Raw genomic sequence first — 21,033 nt, forward strand, 5'->3', positions numbered from 1 at the left:
CACTCAATATGCCAGCAAATTTGGAAAACTCAGCAGTGGCCACAGGACTGGAAAAGGTCAGGTTTCATTCCAATCCCAAAGAAAGGCAATGCCAAAGAATGCTCAAACTACCGCACAATTGCACTCATCTCACACGCTAGTAAAATAATGCTTAAAATTCTCCAAGCCAGGCTTCAGCAATATGTGACCTGTGAACTTCCTGATGCTCAAGCTGGTTTTAGAAAAGGCAGAGGAACCAGAGATCAAACTGCCAACATACGCTGGATCATGGAAAAAGCAAGAGAGTTCCAGAAAAACATCTATTTCTGCTTTATTGACTATGCCAAAGCCTTTGACTGTGTGGATCACAATAAACTGTGGAAAATTCTGAAAGAGATGGGAATACCAGACCACCTGACCTGCCTCTTGAGAAATTTGTATGCAGGTCAGGAAGCAAGAGTTAGAACTGGACATAGAACAACAGACTGGTTCCAAGTAGGAAAAGGAGTACGTCAAGGTTGTATATTGTCACCCTGCTTATTTGACTTATATGCAGAGTACATCATGAGAAACGCTGGACTAGAAGAAACACAAGCTGGAATCAAGATTGCCGGGAGAAATATCAATAACCTCAGATATGCAGATGACACCACCCTTATGGCAGAAAGTGAAGAGGAACTCAAAAGCCTCTTGATGAAGGTGAAAGTGGAGAGTGAAAAAGTTGGCTTAAAGCTCAACATTCAGAAATCAAAGATCATGGCATCCGGTCCCACCACTTCATGGGAAATAGATGGGGAAACAGTGGAAACAGTATCAGACTTTATTTTTCTGGACTCCAACATCACTGCAGATGGTGACTGCAGCCATGAAATTAAAAGATGCTTACTCCTTGGAAGGAAAGTTCTGACCAACCTAGATAGCATATTCAAAAGCAGAGACACTACTTTGCCAACAAAGGTCCGTCTAGTCAAGGCTATGGTTTTTCCTGTGGTCATGTATGGATGTGAGAGTTGGACTGTGAAGAAGGCTGAGCGCCGAAGAATTGATGCTTTTGAACTGTGGTGTTGGAGAAGACCCTTGAGAGTCCCTTGGACTGCAAGGAGATCCAACCAGTCCATTCTGAAGGAGATCAGCCCTGGGATTTCTTTGGAAGGAATGATGCTAAAGCTGAAACTCCAGTACTTTGGCCACCTCATGCGAAGAGTTGACTCATTGGAAAAGACTCTGATGCTGGGAGGGACTGGGGACAAGAGGAGAAGGGGACGCCAGAGGATGAGATGGTTGGATGGCATCACTGAGTCGAGTGAACTCCAGGAGTTGGTGATGGACAGGGAGGCCTGGTGTGCTGGGATTCATGGGGTCGCAAAGAGTCGGACACGACTGAGCGACTGATGTGATCTGATCTGAAACATCACAACAAGAATTTGTTGCTCTACTAACATTCAAGTCTTTAAGCTCTGCTATAAACAAGAAAAGGCCAAAATAAAGACCCAGAGGTTGTGCTAAACTGCACTGAAGAAAGGAAACTCTCATACAGATCATCAGAAAGAATCAATACTACTAGGATTCCAATAAGATGACTAAGGCCATAACTAACAGCTGTTTTGCAGGCTGGTAAAATTGATATTTGAGTAATTGTACAGTCTTTCTGGTTAAATTATGAAACAGCAGCAAATTACTCCTTTTGGTGAAAAAGAGAACCTAAAAGTTATACAATGATAGTAAAGTAATCTCCCCAAAGAAAAGATGACAAAAACATGAATTACTTTCTATATTCAAAATGCAATCCTTTCTTTCAGTTTCTTATTCTTCCAGGAAAGTTATGAAGAACAGTAAAGGGTGATATAATAGCAACTCATCCACCATGCTCAAGGAAAAGAAATCAAAATAAATAAAATTTAAGAACATATTATTAGAAAGCGGGACGTTCGGCTTGTGAGCGGGAACTTCTCGGTCGCGCACAGAGGAAGAACGATTTAAAAATGGGTGATGTTGAGAAGGGCAAGAAGATTTTTGTTCAGAAGTGTGCCCAGTGCCATACTGTGGAAAAGGGAGGCAAGCACAAGACTGGGCCAAACCTCCATGGTCTGTTTGGGCGAAAGTCAGGTCAGGCTCCTGGATTCTCTTACACAGACGCCAACAAGAACAAAGGTATCACCTGGGGAGAGGAGACGCTGATGGAGTACTTGGAGAATCCCAAGAAGTACATCCCTGGAACAAAGATGATCTTTGCTGGCATTAAGAAGAAGGGAGAGAGGGAGGACTTGATAGCTTATCTCAAAAAAGCTACCAATGAGTAATAGGTGGCCACTGCCTTATTTATTATGAATCAGAAGTGTCTCATGACTTTTTATGTGTACCATATTTAAATTGACTCATACACTAGAATTCAGATTATGAACGGCTGATGGAATAATTCTTTTGGACAGTCCTGATTTAAATAAGATTGGTTTGTGGTTAAACGAATATGGTCAGCTTTTTGAATTTTGATAGTAATTCCGGTTCAACAAGTACTATCATTTTTCCCATTCTAAAGAGATGACTGAACTTGAAAAAGGAATATTAAACTTTTTAGGGAGATGGTGCATTCCTTTTAAAACCTGTAAGAGATTGGTTTTATATTTAGATTTCTGTAACTGGTTATATTAATATATTTAAATACTGAAAAGGTGCCTTCACTGTCTCATAAACAGACGAGGAGTCACACGTGTTTCAAGTTGTGTTCATCAGCCTGTTAAGGCAAGGACTGAAAATACACTGACAAAGTCCACTTTATCTTTTTGGTTTTATAAACTATGCCAATTTAATTAAAATTCTCTATCTAAAATTTAGCCTTTTACTTAATGAAAGGCATTTTAGTGTGGTTTATGTATAGCATCAAATAAAGAGCATTTAGCACCTCACATTCTGTAGATGATCTTTAAGATCAGATGCTTTTTAAATTCCCTGTGACAAGATATGTTAACAAACTTTTCTTGTTAATTCTTCACAAAGTCAGACTAAGTTATAATTCAAGGTTGTCTTAAACAGGAATTCAGAAACGCAACTGTAGAACTACTTGTATACGGTGGTTGGTAATCATGCTTTTGCCAACTCAGCAGGATTAGAGGGGCTATGTCATTAGCTCAAATTTGTAAACTGTCTGATATAAGGCTTAAGAATTAAAAAACAAAGTCACAGAATAAAAAAAAAAAAGAACATATTAAATCTCTTTTAAGGAAAAAAGAACTTTTAAAATTATTTGATGGAAACTTACACTGTTAAACACTCTGAAACCTCTCAGTTCAAAACATATTTGAATTTCTTTTTTTAACTACTCAAGCTCTCATTTTGATCATCAAATTAAAATTGGGTGTAATGATGCCCCAAAACTGAATTATAAAAGTACCGCAATATTAAACAGGGCTGTTGCAATTCTGTAGTCCCTGCTTATGTTCTGTCCTGTATTGTAAATGACACATCAACTACCAACTCTTAGCTTATTTTCATCAATTTTCATCTGTATTCCCTTACTTTTAATTTGATATTATCTGGAAGAAACTGAAAATGTTTTTGTGAAACTAAGCTTACAAAGCCAGCCATCCAAATACAATATAAAATTTCCAGTGGGGGAAAAAAAATTACTTGATATCATGTTATTCTTGAATTTCCAAATGGTGAAGCTGCTAGAATTTCAACAGATAAATGGGACATTACCATGTTTATTGGAAATAGTAGTTTACTCTTTATGGAGAGCGAGCAAGCTCCGTTGCTTCAAACGTGTTAGACTCTTCGACCCTATGGACTGTAGCCTGCCAGGCTCCTCAGTGCATGGGATTCTCCAGGCAAGAATACTAGAGTGGGTTGCCATGCCCTCCTCCTCGGGATCTTTCTGACCCAGGGACTGAACCCAGGTCTCCTGCATTACAGGCAGATTCTTTAGTGCTGAGCCACTGGGTAAGTCCATTTTTTATGGAATTACTAACTAAATGTCACACACATTTCTCACTAGCTTATTCACTGACCACACAGGACTTCTGAAATTAAATGGGTAAGAACATGGTAGATTACAGTTAGTGTAGATTACAATATTCATCTTGGTTAAGTGAAGACTTTAAACTTCTGATGACATTATTCCCTGTGATACACGCCAAAATACAAATGCTTCCTATTACCTTAAAATCACTGTATCATTCTGTCGATTCAAGTATCCTTCATTTGCAAGTAAGTCCAAACGGAAAAATCTATTATAACCCCAGCATTCTCCAACTTCAAAGTCAGATGCAAATTCTCGAATGATATTTTTGGTAGGATCATTGCAGGATTGATGAACCATCTCTACACGATATTCATATCTAAAATTGAAAACAGACTATAAATATAGAGGTACTAAAGCAAGAATAAAAGACATAAAAACATCAAGGTCATTAAGTACCTAAGAAGAAACTTACTGATATATACAGCTACATGTCTTTCAGAAAGGATCATGACAGCAGTATTATGAATGGAATTATGACATAATCAGCACTAGGTCCTTTCCCCCTCTTTAAAAGTGTTTACCATTACAGCAGGTACCACCTTAGAAAATGAATAAATTTTGTATAAACAGTACTTTAAAGGTTACACATTTTAGCAACACTATGTATTTTTCCATATATCCAATACCTAGTGTTTCCTCACAATACTCTACCACTTTCTTTGAGATGTACCACAATACAGTTTTAAAATAAATAATAAAATATGAATACTATATTTTTCTAATTCAATTTATCATAAATTAATTGTGCATTCAGAAACTCAAGCCTATAAAATTTTCTAGTAGAAAGTAAGTATACAGTGGGAAAGCCAGTACATTTAGACTTCCATATCTTAAATAGTATAAAATTTTCAAGTCTTCAAACTCATTTTTACTCAGAAAGTACTGTTACTGCAAGAACAAAAAGTGAAAAAAGATCATCAGAAGGAACATCCAACAGTAGCCATAAAGCTTCTCCATTTTGGTGGAGATAAACTCTAAAAACAAAAACCCAATACCTTAGTCTTCTATTTCTGCTTGCAAAGGGCAAAAGAAAAAATTACAGTTCTTTACCTACAAATGAATGTAAATACAGTTGACCCTTGAACAACACAGGTTTGAACTGTACTGGTCCACTTAAATGTGAATTTTTTTAATAGTAAATACTACAGCACTATACAACCTGTGGTTGTTTGAATCCGAGAATGTGGAACTGTGGATATGGAGGAACCCAGGAAAGGAAGGACCAATTAAAAGTTACATGCAGATTTTTGACTCTGTGGAGGACTGGTAAACCTAACCCCTACTATGTTCAATGGTCAACTGTATTTAAGCACTATCAAATGATTTTTATATTAGTATCTCTCACAGTGTATTGTTAATAGATTGATGGCACAAACTAATGCAAAAGCTTATTTTGTCTATCTAGATATTGCAGTTGTGAGGCCAGCTCTCACCAACAAGAGTTGCCACTAAATGTCTAAAAATAAACCCCAATACCTGTGTGCAACTGATATTTTACAAAGTCTCTAAGATGATTCAATAGGGAAAGCAAAGCTTCCTCAACAAATGGTGCTGAGGGATTTCCTTGGTGGTCCAGTGGTTGGGAGACCAGGCTTTCGCTGGGTTCAGTCCCTGGCCAGGGAACTGGGATCCCAAAAATTGCAAAGGGAAGCCAAAAGACAAAACAAACAACCCCCCTAAAACCAAAACCAATAACAACAAAAAAACAAATGGCACTAAGAAATCTGATTACATGCAAATTTTATATATATATTTCATATACAACTTCCTAATTTCATACACAAAAATGAACTCCAAATAGATCAATGACCCAAATACAAGGGCTAAAATTATAAAACTCTTAGAAGAAAATACAGGGGTAAATACTCAAGAATTCGAATTTGGCAATGGATTCAGAGACTTGACTCCAAAGCATGAACAAGAAATAGGTAACCTGGACTTCACAAAAACTTAAAATTTTTGTGCATCAGAGGACATTATCAAGAAACTGAAAAGACAACTCACAGAATGGAATAAAGTTTTCAAATCACATGTCTGATAAGGATTTAGTATAAAAATATATAGAAAATTCTTGGAACTCAGCAATTAAGAGACAAGTAACCTATTTTAAAAATGAACAATGAACTTGAATAGACATTTCTCCTTTCTCCAAAGAATATATACAAATGGAAAATACAAAACAAAACATGAAAAGATGCTCAATCTCACCAGTCATTAAGGAAATGCAGGTCAAAATCACAATGAGATACCACTTCAAATTCACTAGGATGCCTATAAAATATAATCTAAAAACAGGAAATAATGCATCCACTGTAGAAAACAGTTTGGCAGTTCCTCAGAATGTTAAAAATACAGAATTACCATATAACCTAGCAATTCCACTATTGCTATATATTCAAAAGAAATGAAAACCTTAGCCCATATAAAAATAAAAACTTGTACATGAAATATTTATAGTAGGATTACTCATAATAGCCAAAAGATGGAAACAATCCATATGTCCATTAACAGATGCGTGGATAAACAAATTGAGGTATATACATACAATGGAATATTGTTCACCCACATAAAAGAACGAAGTTTTGATGCTTCAACACTGGTTGAACCCTGAAAACACTATGCTAATAATAACTAAAAAGACATCAAATATAAAAGATTCCAAACTGTATGAACTTTTATATGAAATATTCAGAATAGTAATTATCTAGGATTGAGAGAAGGAAAGGATGGGTACAAGGTGTTCCGAGATGATGAAAACATTCTGAAATTAGAGAGAGGTGGTGATTGTACAACACTGGAAACACACTAATTTCCACTGAACTGTGTATTTAAAAATGCTTTATATATGAATTTCATCTCAAAAAATAAAATTTACTTCTATTTTAAAAATGAGTAGTTAAAACCTCAAAATTCATAGAGAAACAACCAAGAATGTTGACAATCTAGGGAGAAAGACATTCATGCAGATGATTAAATACATCCAGGATCAAGACAGGTGTTAAGTTTAAAATCAATATAAAACAATTTTTGAAAAATCGGTTTATTATGCAAAAAAGCATATAGTATTTGAAAAAAAAATCATTCTTTTATCTGCATTAATTCTCTCTTTAAAAAAAAATTATTTATTTGGCTGGGCTGGGTTTTAGTTGCAGCATGTAGGATCTATTATAGTTCCCTAACCAGGGATTGAACCTGGGTCCCCTGCGTGGCAGCACAGAGTCTTGGCCACTGGATCACCAGGGAAGTCCTTGCACTAGTCCTTGCACTAAAATTATGACAGATATACACCTATGTTTCTATTAAATATAGCAATTAAATATAGCTATGTTATTTATAAAGCAACTCAACCCTTATCTCAGATAAAACTAAAACCTCAAATTTGAATATTCCAACTTAAATTCCTTTATCAAACTGAAAATCTGAGTGAACTGAACAATCATTAACTTAAAATTTAAGTCTCATTAGTATTACTCCCCAAGGGAAAGTTCTATTCTTTTCTTAAGCAACTCAAAGAAATTTCCTTCTCTAAAACAAGTCAGCTCAGTAAATACTGTTAAGAGCCAATTTGAGGGTATCACTCACGTGTAAATTTCCTCCAAAGCCAAGACAGGTTAATGATAACACACACAGGAAGAAAGGTATTTACATACAATGAAATTATCAAAGTACTTCTGCAGCGTCCCAGGTGTTATTAAAATCTACTAGATAATACAATGATTTATATTTTTACTTCATATTCTGACAGTTAAACTACCTCACTGCTAAACTCTCAATCCCATAATTGAATGATGTTTCAGTAATTAATTTAAAAAGTATTCAAAACTTTTCTCTAGGCTTACTGGACTGTTAAAGAGAATTAACAGGTAAGGGAAATTCCTAGTCGCCCAAGGGTTAGGACTCTGTGCTTTCACTGATGAGGAAGTAGGTTCTATCCCTCGTCGGGGAACTAAGACCCTACATGCTGCATCAGTTAGTCAGTTCAGTCGCTCAGTCATGTCCGACTCTTTGCGACTCCATGGACTGCAGCACGCCAGGCTTCCCTGTCCATCACCAACTCCCAGAGCTTACTCAAACTCATGTCCATTGAGTCAGTGATGCCATCCAACCATCTCATCCTTTGTCATTCCCTTCTCCTTCTGCCCTCAATCTTTCCCAGCATCAGGGTCTTTTCCAATGAATCAACTCTTCGCATCAGGTGGCCAAAGTACTGGAGTTTCAGCATCAGTCCCTCCAGTGAATACGCAGGACTGATTTCCTTTAGGATGGACTGGTTGGATCTCCTTGCAGTCCAAGAGACTCTCAAGAGTCTTCTCAAACACCACAGTTCAAAAGCATCAAGTCTTTGGCGCTCAGTTTTCTTTATACTCTGACTCTCACATCCATACATGACTACTGGAAAAACGATAGCTTTGACTAGACGAATCTCTACTTTTTAATATGCTGTCTAGATTGGTCATAGCCTTTCTTCCAAGGAGTAAGCGTCTTTGAATTTCATGGCTGCAGTCACTATCTGCAGTGATTTTGGAGCCCCAAAATATAAAGTCTCTATTTCAATTGTTTCCCATTTACTTGCTATGAAGTGATGGGACCAGATGCCATGATCTTAGTTTTCTGAATGTTGAGTTTTAAGCCAACTTTTTCACTCTCCTCTTTGACTTTCATCAAGAGGCTCTTTAGTTCTTCTTTGCTTTTTGCCATAAGGGTGTCATCTGCATATCTGAGGTTATTGATATTTCTCCCAGCAATCTTGATTCCAGCTTGTGCTTCTTCCAGCCCAGCATTTCTCATGATGTATTCTGCATATAAGTTAAATAAGCAGGGTGACAATATACAGCCTTGACGTACTCCTTTCCCGATTTAGAATGAGTCTGTTGTTCCATGTCCAGTTCTTAACTGTTGCTTCCTGACCTGCATAAAGATTTCTCAGGAGGCCGGTCAGGTGGTCTGGTATTCCCATCTCTTGAAGAATTTTCCACAGTTTGTTGTGATCCACACAGTCAAAGGCTTTGGCAGAGTCGATAAAGCAGAAGTAGATGTTTTTCTGGAACTCTCTCGCTTTTTCAGTGATCCAACAGATGTTGGCAATTTGATCTCTGGTTCCTCTGCCTTTTCTAAAACCAGCTTGAACATCTGGAAGTTCATGGTTCACGTACTACTGAAGCCTGGCTTGGAGAATTTTGAGCATTATTTTGCTAGAGTGTGAGATGAGGGCAATTGTGCAGTAGTTTGAGCATTCTTTGGCATTGCCTTTCTTTGGGATTGTAATGCAAACTGACCTTTTCCAATCCTGTGGCCACTTGAGTTTTCCAAATTTGCTGGCATATTGAGTGCAGCAGCACATGCTGCATAGCACAGCCAAAAAAAAGAAAAGAAAAAAAAAAAAAAAACCCAATGATAAGATGTCTGTTTTTACCCAAACAGAATATTCTCATTAAGGTATTCAGATAATATCTAGCAAATACACAATTCTAATCTTAAACCTTAGTATCCTGAATGATAGTATTTCATTATCACTGATAATATTACTACTACTTATAATGTAAACTTTAAGTTCCATAAGTGTATATATCAACAATAAAAGCATGCAAAATGAAACCAGCACCAAAAGCAACAGAAATGTCACAAAATCTACCTGTCAGCAAGAGCAGAATCTTAGGAAGGTAAGAAACACAGGTACAGACACACCTTGTTTTACTGTGCTTTTGGTTTTTTGTACTTCAGAGGCATATCCCTGTTACACATTGAAGGTTTGTGGCAACCTTGCATCAAACAAGTCTATTTGGCTCCACTTTTCCAACAGCATTTAGTCACTTCATGTCTATGTCACAGTTTGTAATTCTCACAATCTTTCAAACTTTTACATTATTATTGTTACATCTGTAATCATGATCTATGACCAGTGACCTCTGATGGAATTGTTTTGGGGTGCCACAAACCATATCCAGCAACAAACTTAACTGATAAACGTGTATGTTCTGACTGCTTTACCTATCAGCATCTGTCTTCCCTGCTCCTCCTCCCCAATTTCTTTCCTTCTCTTAGGCCTCCCTATTCCTGAGATATAACAATACTGAAATTAGGCAAATTAATGGCCTTTAAGTGTTCAAGTGAAAGAGAAACTCAAGTCTTATTTTAAATCAAAAGCTAGAAATGATTAAGGTTAATGAGGAAGACATGCTGAAAGCCAAGAGAGGCTGAAAGCTAGGCCACTTGTGTCAAACAGTTAGCCAAGCTACCAATGCAAAGGAAAAATTCTTACAGGAAGCTGAAAGTGTTACTCCAGTGAACACACAATTTAAAAAGCTAAACTGTATCACTGATGACATGGAGAAAGTTTTAGTGGTCCAGATAGAAGAACAAACAAGCTACAACATTCCCCGAAGGCAAAGCCTAATCCACAGCAAGGTCCTAAGTCTCAATTCCACAAAGGCTGAGAGAGACGAAGAGGCAGCAGAAGAAAAATTTAAAGCTACCAGAGGCTGGTTGCTGAGGTTGAAGGAACGAAGCTGTCTTCATAACATAAAACCAGAAGCTGGTATAGAAGCTGCAGCAAGCTATCCAGAAGTACTGTCTGGCTTCAAAGCATCCAAGGACAGGCTGAGTTTTGTCAGGAGCTGATGTAGCTGGTGACTTTAAGCTGAAGCTAATGCTCATTTACCTTTCTGAAAACCCTAGAGCCCTTAAGAACTACGCTAAACTTACTCTGCCTTTGCTCTATAAAAAGAACAAAGCCTGAGGACAACCCATCTCTTCACCTGTGGTTAACTGAATATTTTAAGCCCACTGTTGAGATTTACTGCTCTGGAAAAAAAAACTTTTTGCAAAGTATTACTGCTCACTGACAATGCACCTGGGCACCCAAGAGCTCTGATGGAGATGTACAAAACTGATGTTGCTTTCAGGCCTGCTCACACACATCCATTCTGTGGCCCACAGATAAGGAGTGATTTTGACTTTCAACTCTTATTAATTAAGAAATATATTTCATAAGGCAATAACCGCTGTAGTAATTGCTCTGATGGATCCAGGTAAAGTAAATTGAAAACCTGGAAAGGTTTAACCATTCTAGATGCCAAAAAGACCATTCATGATTTGTGGGAAGAGGTTGGAAAAATCAACATTAGGAGGACTTTGAAAGAACTTGACTCCAAACCTCACAAAAGACTTTAAGGGGTTGAAGATCTCAGTGGAGGAAGTAACTGCAGACATGGCAGAAACAGCGAGAGAATTAGAATCAGAAGTAGAGCCTGAAGATGTGACTGAGCTGCTACCATCTCCATAAAACTTTAATGGATGAGGAGCTACTTTCTATGAATGAGAAAAAAAAAGGTTTCTTGAGACACAACCTACTCCAGGTAAAGATACTGTGAAGATTATTGAAATGATAACAAAGGATTTAGAATATTACATAAATGTAGTTGATAAAGCACTGGTGAAGGAAATGGCAATCCACTCTAGTATTCTTGCCTGGAAAATCCCATGCACAGAGGAGCATGGCGGGCTATAATCCACAGGGTCACAAAAAAGTAGGGCAACAATAGTTGATAAAGCAAAGTCAGGATTTGAGAGGATTGACTCCAAATCTGAAACAAGTTCTACTGTGAGTAACATGCTATCAAACAGCACTGCATGCTACAGAGAAACCACACATGAGAGGACAAGTCAATCAATGCTGCAAACTTTACTGTTACCTTATTTAAAGAAGTTGCTACACCCACCCTAGCCTGTAGCAATCACTACCCTGATCAGACAACAGCCACCAAATACCAGCAAAGAATTATGACCCACTGATGACTCAGGGATTGTTTGCATTTTATAGCAATAAGGTATTTTAAATTAGATATGTATACTGTTTTCTGAGACATACTATCGCACACTTAATATACTATAAACATAACTTTTATGTGACTTGCTTTATTGCAGTGGTCTAGAACCAAACCTGCAATATCTCTGAGTTATGCCTATCTACAGATCAGAAAATAGTCAAGAGACAAGAAGAGAACCAAGATTAATGGTAGCAACAGGGTTATGAACAAAATCCTATAATGACTAAACTTCTTATAATTTTGTCCATGATCAACCACCTTCCAATTACAAATCTGGTGGTTAAGAACAAAGAATACAGAGAAAGAAAAATCTATGTTAAACAGACTGCATTTTAACAATGCTGAACTTAAGTGAATAACTTAGCTGTTATACTTCCATCTGTAAAATGGGAGTGATAATAGCAGTGACAGCACATGAGGTGGTAGTAAAGCAAAATGAGTTATATAAGGCAAAGTGCAGAGCACAAAGTATATACTCAGCTTCTGCTGCTAAGTCGCTTCCGTCGTGTCCGACTCTGTGCGACCCCATAGACGGCAGCCCCCCAGGCTCCACCGTCCCTGGGCAGATGTTAGCTATTATAGCAACAATACAGGTCCAATAGCAACAGTCCACGGCTTCAGATCACAGATCTGGGACAGAGTTATGACTAAAATATATTAATAGTTACAACTCAGAGGCCAGAATCCTTTCTATACTACCAGCTTTATTCATAGCTTGACTCACGAGTGGTGGCAAGAATGTTCTGCATTAAGGTTAGTCTATGTCAGAGGTTGTGCTATTGAGGGTCAGTTCCCATGATTCTTTCAGCAATCCAAAAAGTCAAAACCAATCTTTGTAATAATGCTAAGATGTTATTTGCCTTTTTCACTGTGTTTGACATTTTCACTAATGGTGCAAAAGCAATGGTAGTTAAGATGTACCAGTAATCATACTATTCAATGCCACATATTTTCAGGCAGGGTGGGGGCGGGGGGGAAGTATCTTTGAAGAAGTAGTAAAAATGACAAATGTTATTAAACCACAACACTTGGTGTCACAAATGGGAAACATACAAAAAGTACTTATGCTGCAATGGTTGCCTTCGAAAAAACCACTTTGTTCAACTGAGTTCCAAGATCAGTCACTTTTTTGTGAAACAAACTGAAAGAACTGACAAACAATAGTTATTCGGTTGTAGATACCGGACAGACATGTTCTGGACCAAAATAACTAAGGAAAAGAACTGCCAATATCTGTTGCCAGTGATAAAACACACTTTCAAGCAAAAAAAAGAAAGAAAGAAAACCATAATCCTGGAAAACTTGTACGTACCACATGAACTTAAAAGCTTTTCAATACTTTAAGACTTTTATTATGAAAACGGTGCTATCAATGAATGTGACTGATACTGCATAATGAAATGCATCAACTGTATTTAGTAAAAAATTATTTTCTAAATGATTAACCCAGAGTGTTACAAAGTCATACATGAGTAAAAGATCCGTGCAAAGCGTAAGACAGGCCAATCAAGTTTTAATTGTTTTTCTGAATAAAAGTTTTAATGAAATGGGCCTTTTCTGGTGGTCCAGTGATTAAGAATCAAACTTGCAATGCAGAGGATACAGGTTCGATCCCTGGTTCAGGAAGATCCCACATGTGGCAGAGCAACTTAGCCCGCAAGCCACAATGTTGAGCGCCTGTGTTCTCGATGGAGATCGCAAGCTCCAACTATTGAAGCCCACACCCTAGAGCTCATGCTCTACAACAAAAGAAACCGCCACAATGAGAAGCCTGCACAGAGAGAGGAGCCCCCCCGCCACAACTAGAGAAAAAGCCTGAGCAGCAAGGAAGACTTAGCACAGCCATAAACAAAAAGTTTTAATGACATGGAACTTAAGTGTATAATTGGTAAGTCAGACACATATTTATATATATCCATAAAACCATCACCAGTACAGCAACCAAAACACATATCCACCATACCAAGTCCCCTCTGCCTCGCATAATTCTCTTACCTTCTCCCTACACCTTCCAACCAACCTCAGCCCAGCCTGCCTCATCTCTCAGCAACCACACATCTGCACTGTCACTATAGATTAGTCTGCATTTTTCTAGAGGTTTATATAAATAGAATCATTCATATGTGCTCTTTTTAATCTGGCTCCTTTCATTTAAAATAATTTAAAAGTCCTATTGTCACATGTGTCAACAGTTCATTATTTTTTATTGCTAAGTTTTATTTCATCGTCTAGCCATAGCAAAATTTGCTTATTTATCTGTTGCTGGCCATTAGGGTTGATTTTACTTAGCTATTCAAAATGTAGTTATTATGAACATTTCTATAAGACTTTGTTGGATATCTAGTTCCTTTTCTCTGAGGTAAATATCTAAGAGTGGATTGACTGAGTCATACAGAAGTGTATGACTTGTTTACACCAACTTGTTTACAGAAGTCATTGTATCATTTTATATTCCCACCAGAAGCATCTAAGACTTCAGATTTCTCTATATTCTAAGACTTCAGATTTCTCTACATTCTTGCCAACACGTGGTATGATCTTTGGAATTATAGCTACTCTAATAGGACACGGTAGTATTGTTTTGTAGATAAATGTGTTTCCCTAATGACTAATGCTATAAACACCTTACACAGGCTTATTTTGCCATGTATATACCTTCTTTATGGGGTGTCGCACGAACTTTTTGCCACTATGGGGAAGGGACCTTGTTTGTTTATTATCAGTACAACTCCACATAATCTGAGGAAGACAACTTTATAATTCCCATGAAGTCTAATTTACAAATGTGTTTCTTTTGTGGATTGTGCTTTTGCATTTTAACTAAAATAACGATGCCCAAGACAAAAGTACATTTCCTCTTGTGTTATCTCCAGCAAGTTTTATTATTTTACAATTTAAATCTAGGTCTAGGAACAATTTTCAGTTAGTTTAAGTATATAGTGTGAGGTATGGATCCGAGTTCCATTTTTTGTATATGAACATCTAAATGTTGAAGCGCAATTTGTTGAAAAGATTACACCTTCCCCAGAGCACTGTCTTTGCATCTTTTTCAACCACTAATTTCCTAATGAAAGTGCATTTATTTCTGGAATTGTAACACAGGTATCCCCAATTTTTTAACATTCTCTTTCCGTCACTTTACTTTTTACAAAAGGGTCTACACTAGTACTTGTTTTTGCTAACCAAGAAAAATTTCACTTTGAAAAAAAAACAAAAACAGCTGAAAAGTGAAAATAGCATTCAGTGCTTGTTTTGTAGCAAGCCATTAGAGAGGCATACTCTGAGCAGCAAGAGTGTCACCACCAACCTCCTTCCCAAGGAACTATACTCAGTATCTCAGTATCAAGCTGCCATAGCTTTGAACTGTGTCTGTAAGCATATATACTTTATCCTTTAATATTCTGTGCATCCATTAGCAGGTATGTCTCAAGGTAATTGTTTCTTCACTTGATGCCATTTCATCTTACAAAAGGTTTCAGAGAACTGCTCTACTTTCAGATCATGAAGGAGATCTGTATATTCCATTGATCATCTTTCTCTTACGCTAATATGATGTTGTATTACGCTAATACTATGGCTTTATTATATATCTTCAGTTATACAGTGTTAGACTTTAAATGTTATCCTTTAGATTTCAATGATTTTCTCTACTGCATGTTTATTTCATTGTATTTTTTATCTTTGTTTCTATTTTTATTCCGTTTACTTTTCATTTAACTTGTTCTTTTTTCTAGTTTATTAAGACAGACACTGACATTTATTTAAGGCCTTTCTGCTTTTCACTTATATGGGCATTTAGTCATATAAATTTTCCCCTACCTATTGCTTTAGCAACATACTACAAATTCTGGTATGCTGTGTTTTCACTCCAGTTCAAAAAACTTTTTAAAAATCTATTATGATTTCCTCTTGGATCCAGGCGTTATTTAGAAGTATGTTATTTACTTTTCAACTATGTCAGATTTTTAAAATATCTATTACAAATAGCTAAACTGAATTCATTACAGTTAAAAAAAAAACCTCAATGATTTGAATATTTTTGAATTTTTTCAGACATATTTTACGTTCCAGAATATGGTCTTTCTTGGTAAATATTTTATGCACACTTAAGGATAATTTGCATTCTGCTACCGTTGGATCAAAGAGTCTATAAATATCCAGCAAGTCAGGCTGGGTGACAGGGCTATCCAGATTTACTATATCCTTGATGATTTTCTGCCTACCTGCTGTATCAACTGAGAGAAGAAGTTCTATTTCTTCTTATACTTCTATCAGTTTTTGCTTTGTGCATTTTCAAAATCTGTTACCAGAGTATAAACAGAAATATTTATAATCATTGAATATCCTCTTCATTAACTGATCCTTTTATCACTGTGAAATAAACTTCTTTATCTCTGGTAATATGCTTTCCTTTGAAATCTACTTGGATATTAAAGTAACATCTCCAACTTGGTTTTGATTAGCATGGTATATCTTTACATTTAAAGCATATTTCTTAGGTTTGGCATACACTTGAGTTTTGCTATTCTAGCCAATCTGACAATTTCTACTTTTTATTTGGGGTGTTTAGACCATTTACGGTGCCACATCTTGCTATTCCTCCCATCTGTGTTTTGTTACCACTTATCTTTTCCTGCCTGCTTTAAGTCTAAGATTTGGTTCAATTTTATCCCCACCACTGCTTTATAAACTAAACATCTCTGTCATTTTAGCAGTGGCTTTATAGTTTATAGTTATGGGAGGCTGAACAGTATCCCCAAGGTATTGACATCTTAATTCTCAGAACCTGTGACTGGGAATACACAGCTGCAATTAAGCCAAGGATCCTGAGATGAGGGGACTGTCCTGGAAAATCCACGTACACCCTAAATGTAACCATAAATGTTACTGTAAGACAAAAGCAGAGGAAGATCTGACAGAGATAAAAAAAAGGTAAGGCAACGTGACCAAAGGCAGAGATAGGAGTGACACTGTCATAAGCCCAAGAATGCTGGCAGTAAGCGAAAGTTGAAAAAGGCAAGAAACAGATCTCCCTTAGTGTAACTGGAGCTAGCACAACTCTACTGAAGCTCTGATTTTGGCCTAGCAATGGTTTTTGGATTTTTGGCCTCCAGAAATGTGAGGGAAATGTTATCTGTTGTTTTAAGCTGCCAAATTTCTGGTAATTTGTTACAAGAGGCAAGAAAAAATAATAGGATAGTATGTATCTTTAATGTATCACAGTCTAGCTTAAATTGTTATTATACCATTTTACATATAGTGTCAGAATCTTACATTATACTTCCATGCTTTAATCGTTTGGCCTTTGAAAACAATTATTTGTTTATTTCTGGTTTAGCTGGGTCTTCACTGCTGCACACAGGCTCTCTCTAGTTGCGGTGAGCAGGGGCGTCTCCTGTGCACTGGCTTCTCCGTGTGGTGGCTTCTCTTGCTGCAGAGCACGTGCTCGAGGCGTGAAGGCTTCAGTAGTTGCGGCTCATGGGCTCTAGAGCGTAAGCTCAGTGGCTGTGGTGCACGGGGTCAGCTGCTCTGTGGCATGTAGGACCTTCCAGGACCAGGGATCAAACCCATGTCTCCAAGATTGGCAGGCAGATTTTAACTACAGGACCACCTAGGAAGTTCCTCTTTTGGCCTTTATATAGCTGTTTTTGTTGTGAATTTTGCTTCTAAATATGTTAAAAATCCCGAAATATAATGCTACTGTTCTTTATTATATTGTCAATTATCACTTAAAATTACTTCAGTAATAGAAGAAAAACTTTATTTACCCAAGTAATTTCCATTTCTGGTACTCTTCATTTCTTTGTTTAAATTCAGAGGTTCACCTGGTATTATATACCCTGTCTGAAGCATCTACTTGAACATTTCTTATAGTTCAGATCTGAAAATGTCTTAGTTTCACTGTATTTTTTAAAATATATTCTTGCCAATTATAAAATTCTAGGTTAATGTTAGTTTCTTTCAATCTTTTTAAAATGCTGCTATATTATCATTTCACTTGTATTGTTTCCAGTGAGAAACCTGATTTCACCCTTACCTTTGTGCCTCTAAATTTAATGACTTTTTTTTTCACTGCCAGTTTAAGATATTTTGTTTACCATTGGTTTTAAGCAATTTGATTATGATGTGCTTTGATGTTTCCTTCATGTTTCATGTGCTTATAGTTCACTAAACTTCTGGATCCATGGGCTTAAAGCTTTTATCAAGTTTGGAAAGTATTTACTTTTTCCTTCCCATCCCCTTCTTCCACGACTCCAGATATTTGTACATTAAGCTACTTAAAGTTGTTTTATAGTTTTGGAATTCTATTCTCTATGTTCACATTTTGAATAGTTTCTATAGCTAATGCCTTCAGGTCCATTAATTCATTAATTAATCTTTTCTTAATTAATCAGTTAATCCTTTCTTCTGTAGTATCTAATCTATCATTCATGCCATCCAGTGTATTCTTCATTTCAAATATAGTTAGTTCATTCTCAATAAGTTCAGTATGAATTTTTTGTATCTTCCATATCTCTATTCAACTTTTGAAGAAATGGAGTGTAGTTATAAAAACTGAGAAAAATATTTTCTCCTAATTCTCACATGAGAACCTAGTTGTCTTTTTAAGCCATACAAAGATTTCCAAAAATGCAAAACAATACAAGTTTTCTCGTCAAATATTGTTTTGTTTTAGAGTTACTATTCATAGAAATATAATTTATGCTAATATTCAATTAGTTTATTATTATAAGTAAATTAATTTTTTTAATGTTTTAATTTATAATTCATAAAATACCAATAGATATAACTCACATTAAAAAAAAAAAAAAAACAGTTCTTGCTCAAATCAACTGATCACTCTCCTCAGTACTGGTTATGTCTTCCTGCCTCTTTGCATGCCAATTAATCTTTGATTGAATAACAGATAATGTAACCTTAGCTTTGTTGGGTGCTGGATATTTTTGTAATCTTATCAGTTTTCTTGAGCTCTGCTCTAGACTGCTCTTAGGTTACCTGGAAACAATTTAGTTCTTCCAGGTCTTGCTTTTACTTGTTAGATGGGTCTGGAGTAATGCCCAGTCTAGGACTGTTCTCCACTAGGGAGGCAAAAATGTCCTGTGTACTTCATTCAATGCCCCATGGATCAGAAGTTACCATTACAGTGATAGGAACAAACACAATTACTGGCCCTGTACCAGGCACCAGGCACCACTCCCTCTAAACCTTCCCAGATGGTCCTTCCCCCAACCTCAGGTAGGTTTTTTACCTGCAGGCTCTGCTCAATACTCTACAGAATATTTGAGGAGTGTGTGTTAGTCACTGAGTTGTGACCGACTCTTTGCAAGCCCATACACTAGAGCCCACCTAGCTTCTCTGTCCATGGCATCTCCAGGTAAGAACACTGGAGTAGGTTGCCGTGCCCTTCTCATATTTGAAGAGAACGCCTTACAAATCTCTGGAGCTCTTTGTCCAGATCTCTCTTCTGGTATTCTGTCCACTGCACTCTAGGTGTGCTGGTCTTCCTGGACACTCAGCACTGTCTCCTCAACTCAAGGAGTTAGCCAGACTCTGTTGCATTTCTGCCTCCATGTGTTATGGCCTGAAAACTCTCTCAAGGTTAAGTGAGGCAATCATAGATATGATTTATTTCCTGTCTCTCAGGGATTGCTTTCATTTGTTGCCTCAGGTCTGGTGTCTAGAAAATGTTTTTCTTTTTGGTTGTTATAGAAGAAAGGGTTATCACTATTATGCCATAACTGGAAGCACATATCTCAATTCAAACCAACAGATTATGGTGTAACAGAGTGAAATAAAATTCACTGATATGGTTCCAGATTTCATACTACAAATTACATTTAACAAACAAGCACTTGTTCAATTTTGGGGTAATATCAATGATGATACACAATTATCTAAAACTGCTTTTTAAAGTGTTCCTCCCTAACAAAAAGTAGATTAGGGCTGCCAGGAACTGGGTGGGAAGGGGAAGTGATTGCTAAGAAGTACAGTGTTGCTTTGTGGGATGATGAAAATGTTCTGCAGAAATCCCTGGCAGCAGTGGTTAAGATTCTGTGCTTCCAGTGTGGGAGCACAGGTTTGCTCCCTCGTTGGGGAACTAAGATTCCACATGCCATGAGGCATGGCCAAAAAATTAAAAAAAAAAAAAGAAAGAAAGAAAATGTTCTGAAATTAGATATGGTGATAGCTGTCGAACTCAATGAATATACTAAAATCTACTGAATTCTACACTTACATTTATATGATGAACTTTATGGTATGAACTTTATGGTATGGTTCCCTGGTGGCTCAGATGGCAGGAAGATCCCCTGGAGAAGGGCATGGCTACCCACTCCAATCCTGCCTGGAGAATTCCATGGACAGAGGAGCCTGTAGGGCTACAGTCCATGGGGTTGCAAAGAGTTGGACACAAGTGTGCAACTAACACTTCCATGTGGCATGTGAACTGTATCTCACTGTAAAAAACCTTTCCTAACTACGTATGAAACTCAAAACCCATCAGGCGAGATTTATATATACTTCAACCCAAACAACTTAGTACAGTAAACTGAAAAGCCATACATTAAGAGGTTTTTTACAATACGTTTTCTCACCAAGTATTATTTTGCTTTAGAAAAAGTTATTCTCTAAGAAAATGTTATTTATGCTAATATGTAATAGGTTTATTATTACTTTAAAGTGAATTAACAAAAATTTTAAATTTTTTGTTTTAATTTCTAATTCAGATAATATCAACAGATAAACCCATATAAAGAAAAATTCTTTGGATTTCCCAATAAAATTTAAGAGTACAGAGTCCTGATGCCATATAATTTGAGAACTGACAGTCTATGCCAACATACTATGCCAGAGATTCCATACTGGTATAATATCTTAACAGATAAAATATATTAGTTAAAAAAGTAGTTAATTAAAAATGCTAAGAAGGTATGTAAACCCACACTAAACTTTGTTACTTAATTGTATGTCTTACTTGGAAGTTTCTGGCAAGCCAGCTGAAAGTTCCAGAAACACAGATAAGTAGTAACCACGAACAACTCCATTTCCATCCTCAAAAAAAAAGAAAAAGATGTTATATAAACAGAAACTCCAGTCAATTTAAATGTAAAAATGTAAGCCACAATGAAACAAACAAAATATAGAATACTATCTGATATTTGGATAGAGAAGTAGTTTTAAGTTTAAAAGCAGTAAGAGAGCTGATAAAAA

The 21,033-nt window shown here is 36.7% G+C and overlaps 1 protein-coding gene and 1 pseudogene across 9 annotated transcripts in view; one reads left to right on the forward strand and one right to left on the reverse strand.

Moving 5' to 3' along the window:
• The window catches only part of TRIM37 (tripartite motif containing 37), a 151,438-nt gene that overhangs the window by 72,440 nt on the left and 57,965 nt on the right, over positions 1-21,033 (reverse strand). For 4 of the 8 annotated variants that reach the window (XM_027518462.1, XM_027518465.1, XM_027518459.1 and 1 more), the window contains 3 exons: positions 20,798-20,874; positions 9,274-9,339; positions 4,134-4,313 (listed from right to left, as the gene is read on the reverse strand). In XM_027518462.1, coding sequence (XP_027374263.1) covers positions 4,134-4,313; positions 9,274-9,339; positions 20,798-20,874 — 323 coding nt within the window. The remainder of the gene's footprint in view (positions 1-4,133; positions 4,314-9,273; positions 9,340-20,797; positions 20,875-21,033) is intronic. The other 4 variants (XM_027518464.1, XM_027518463.1, XM_027518468.1 and 1 more) reach the window with 2 other exon arrangements.
• Positions 1,879-2,818, forward strand: LOC113877860 (annotated as a pseudogene). The gene has a single exon (XR_003506841.1). The product of XR_003506841.1 is annotated as a cytochrome c pseudogene (transcript).

The sequence above is a fragment of the Bos indicus x Bos taurus genome, chromosome 19, assembly GCF_003369695.1.
Source record: "Bos indicus x Bos taurus breed Angus x Brahman F1 hybrid chromosome 19, Bos_hybrid_MaternalHap_v2.0, whole genome shotgun sequence".
In the NCBI taxonomy this organism is placed as follows: Eukaryota; Metazoa; Chordata; class Mammalia; order Artiodactyla; family Bovidae; genus Bos; species Bos indicus x Bos taurus.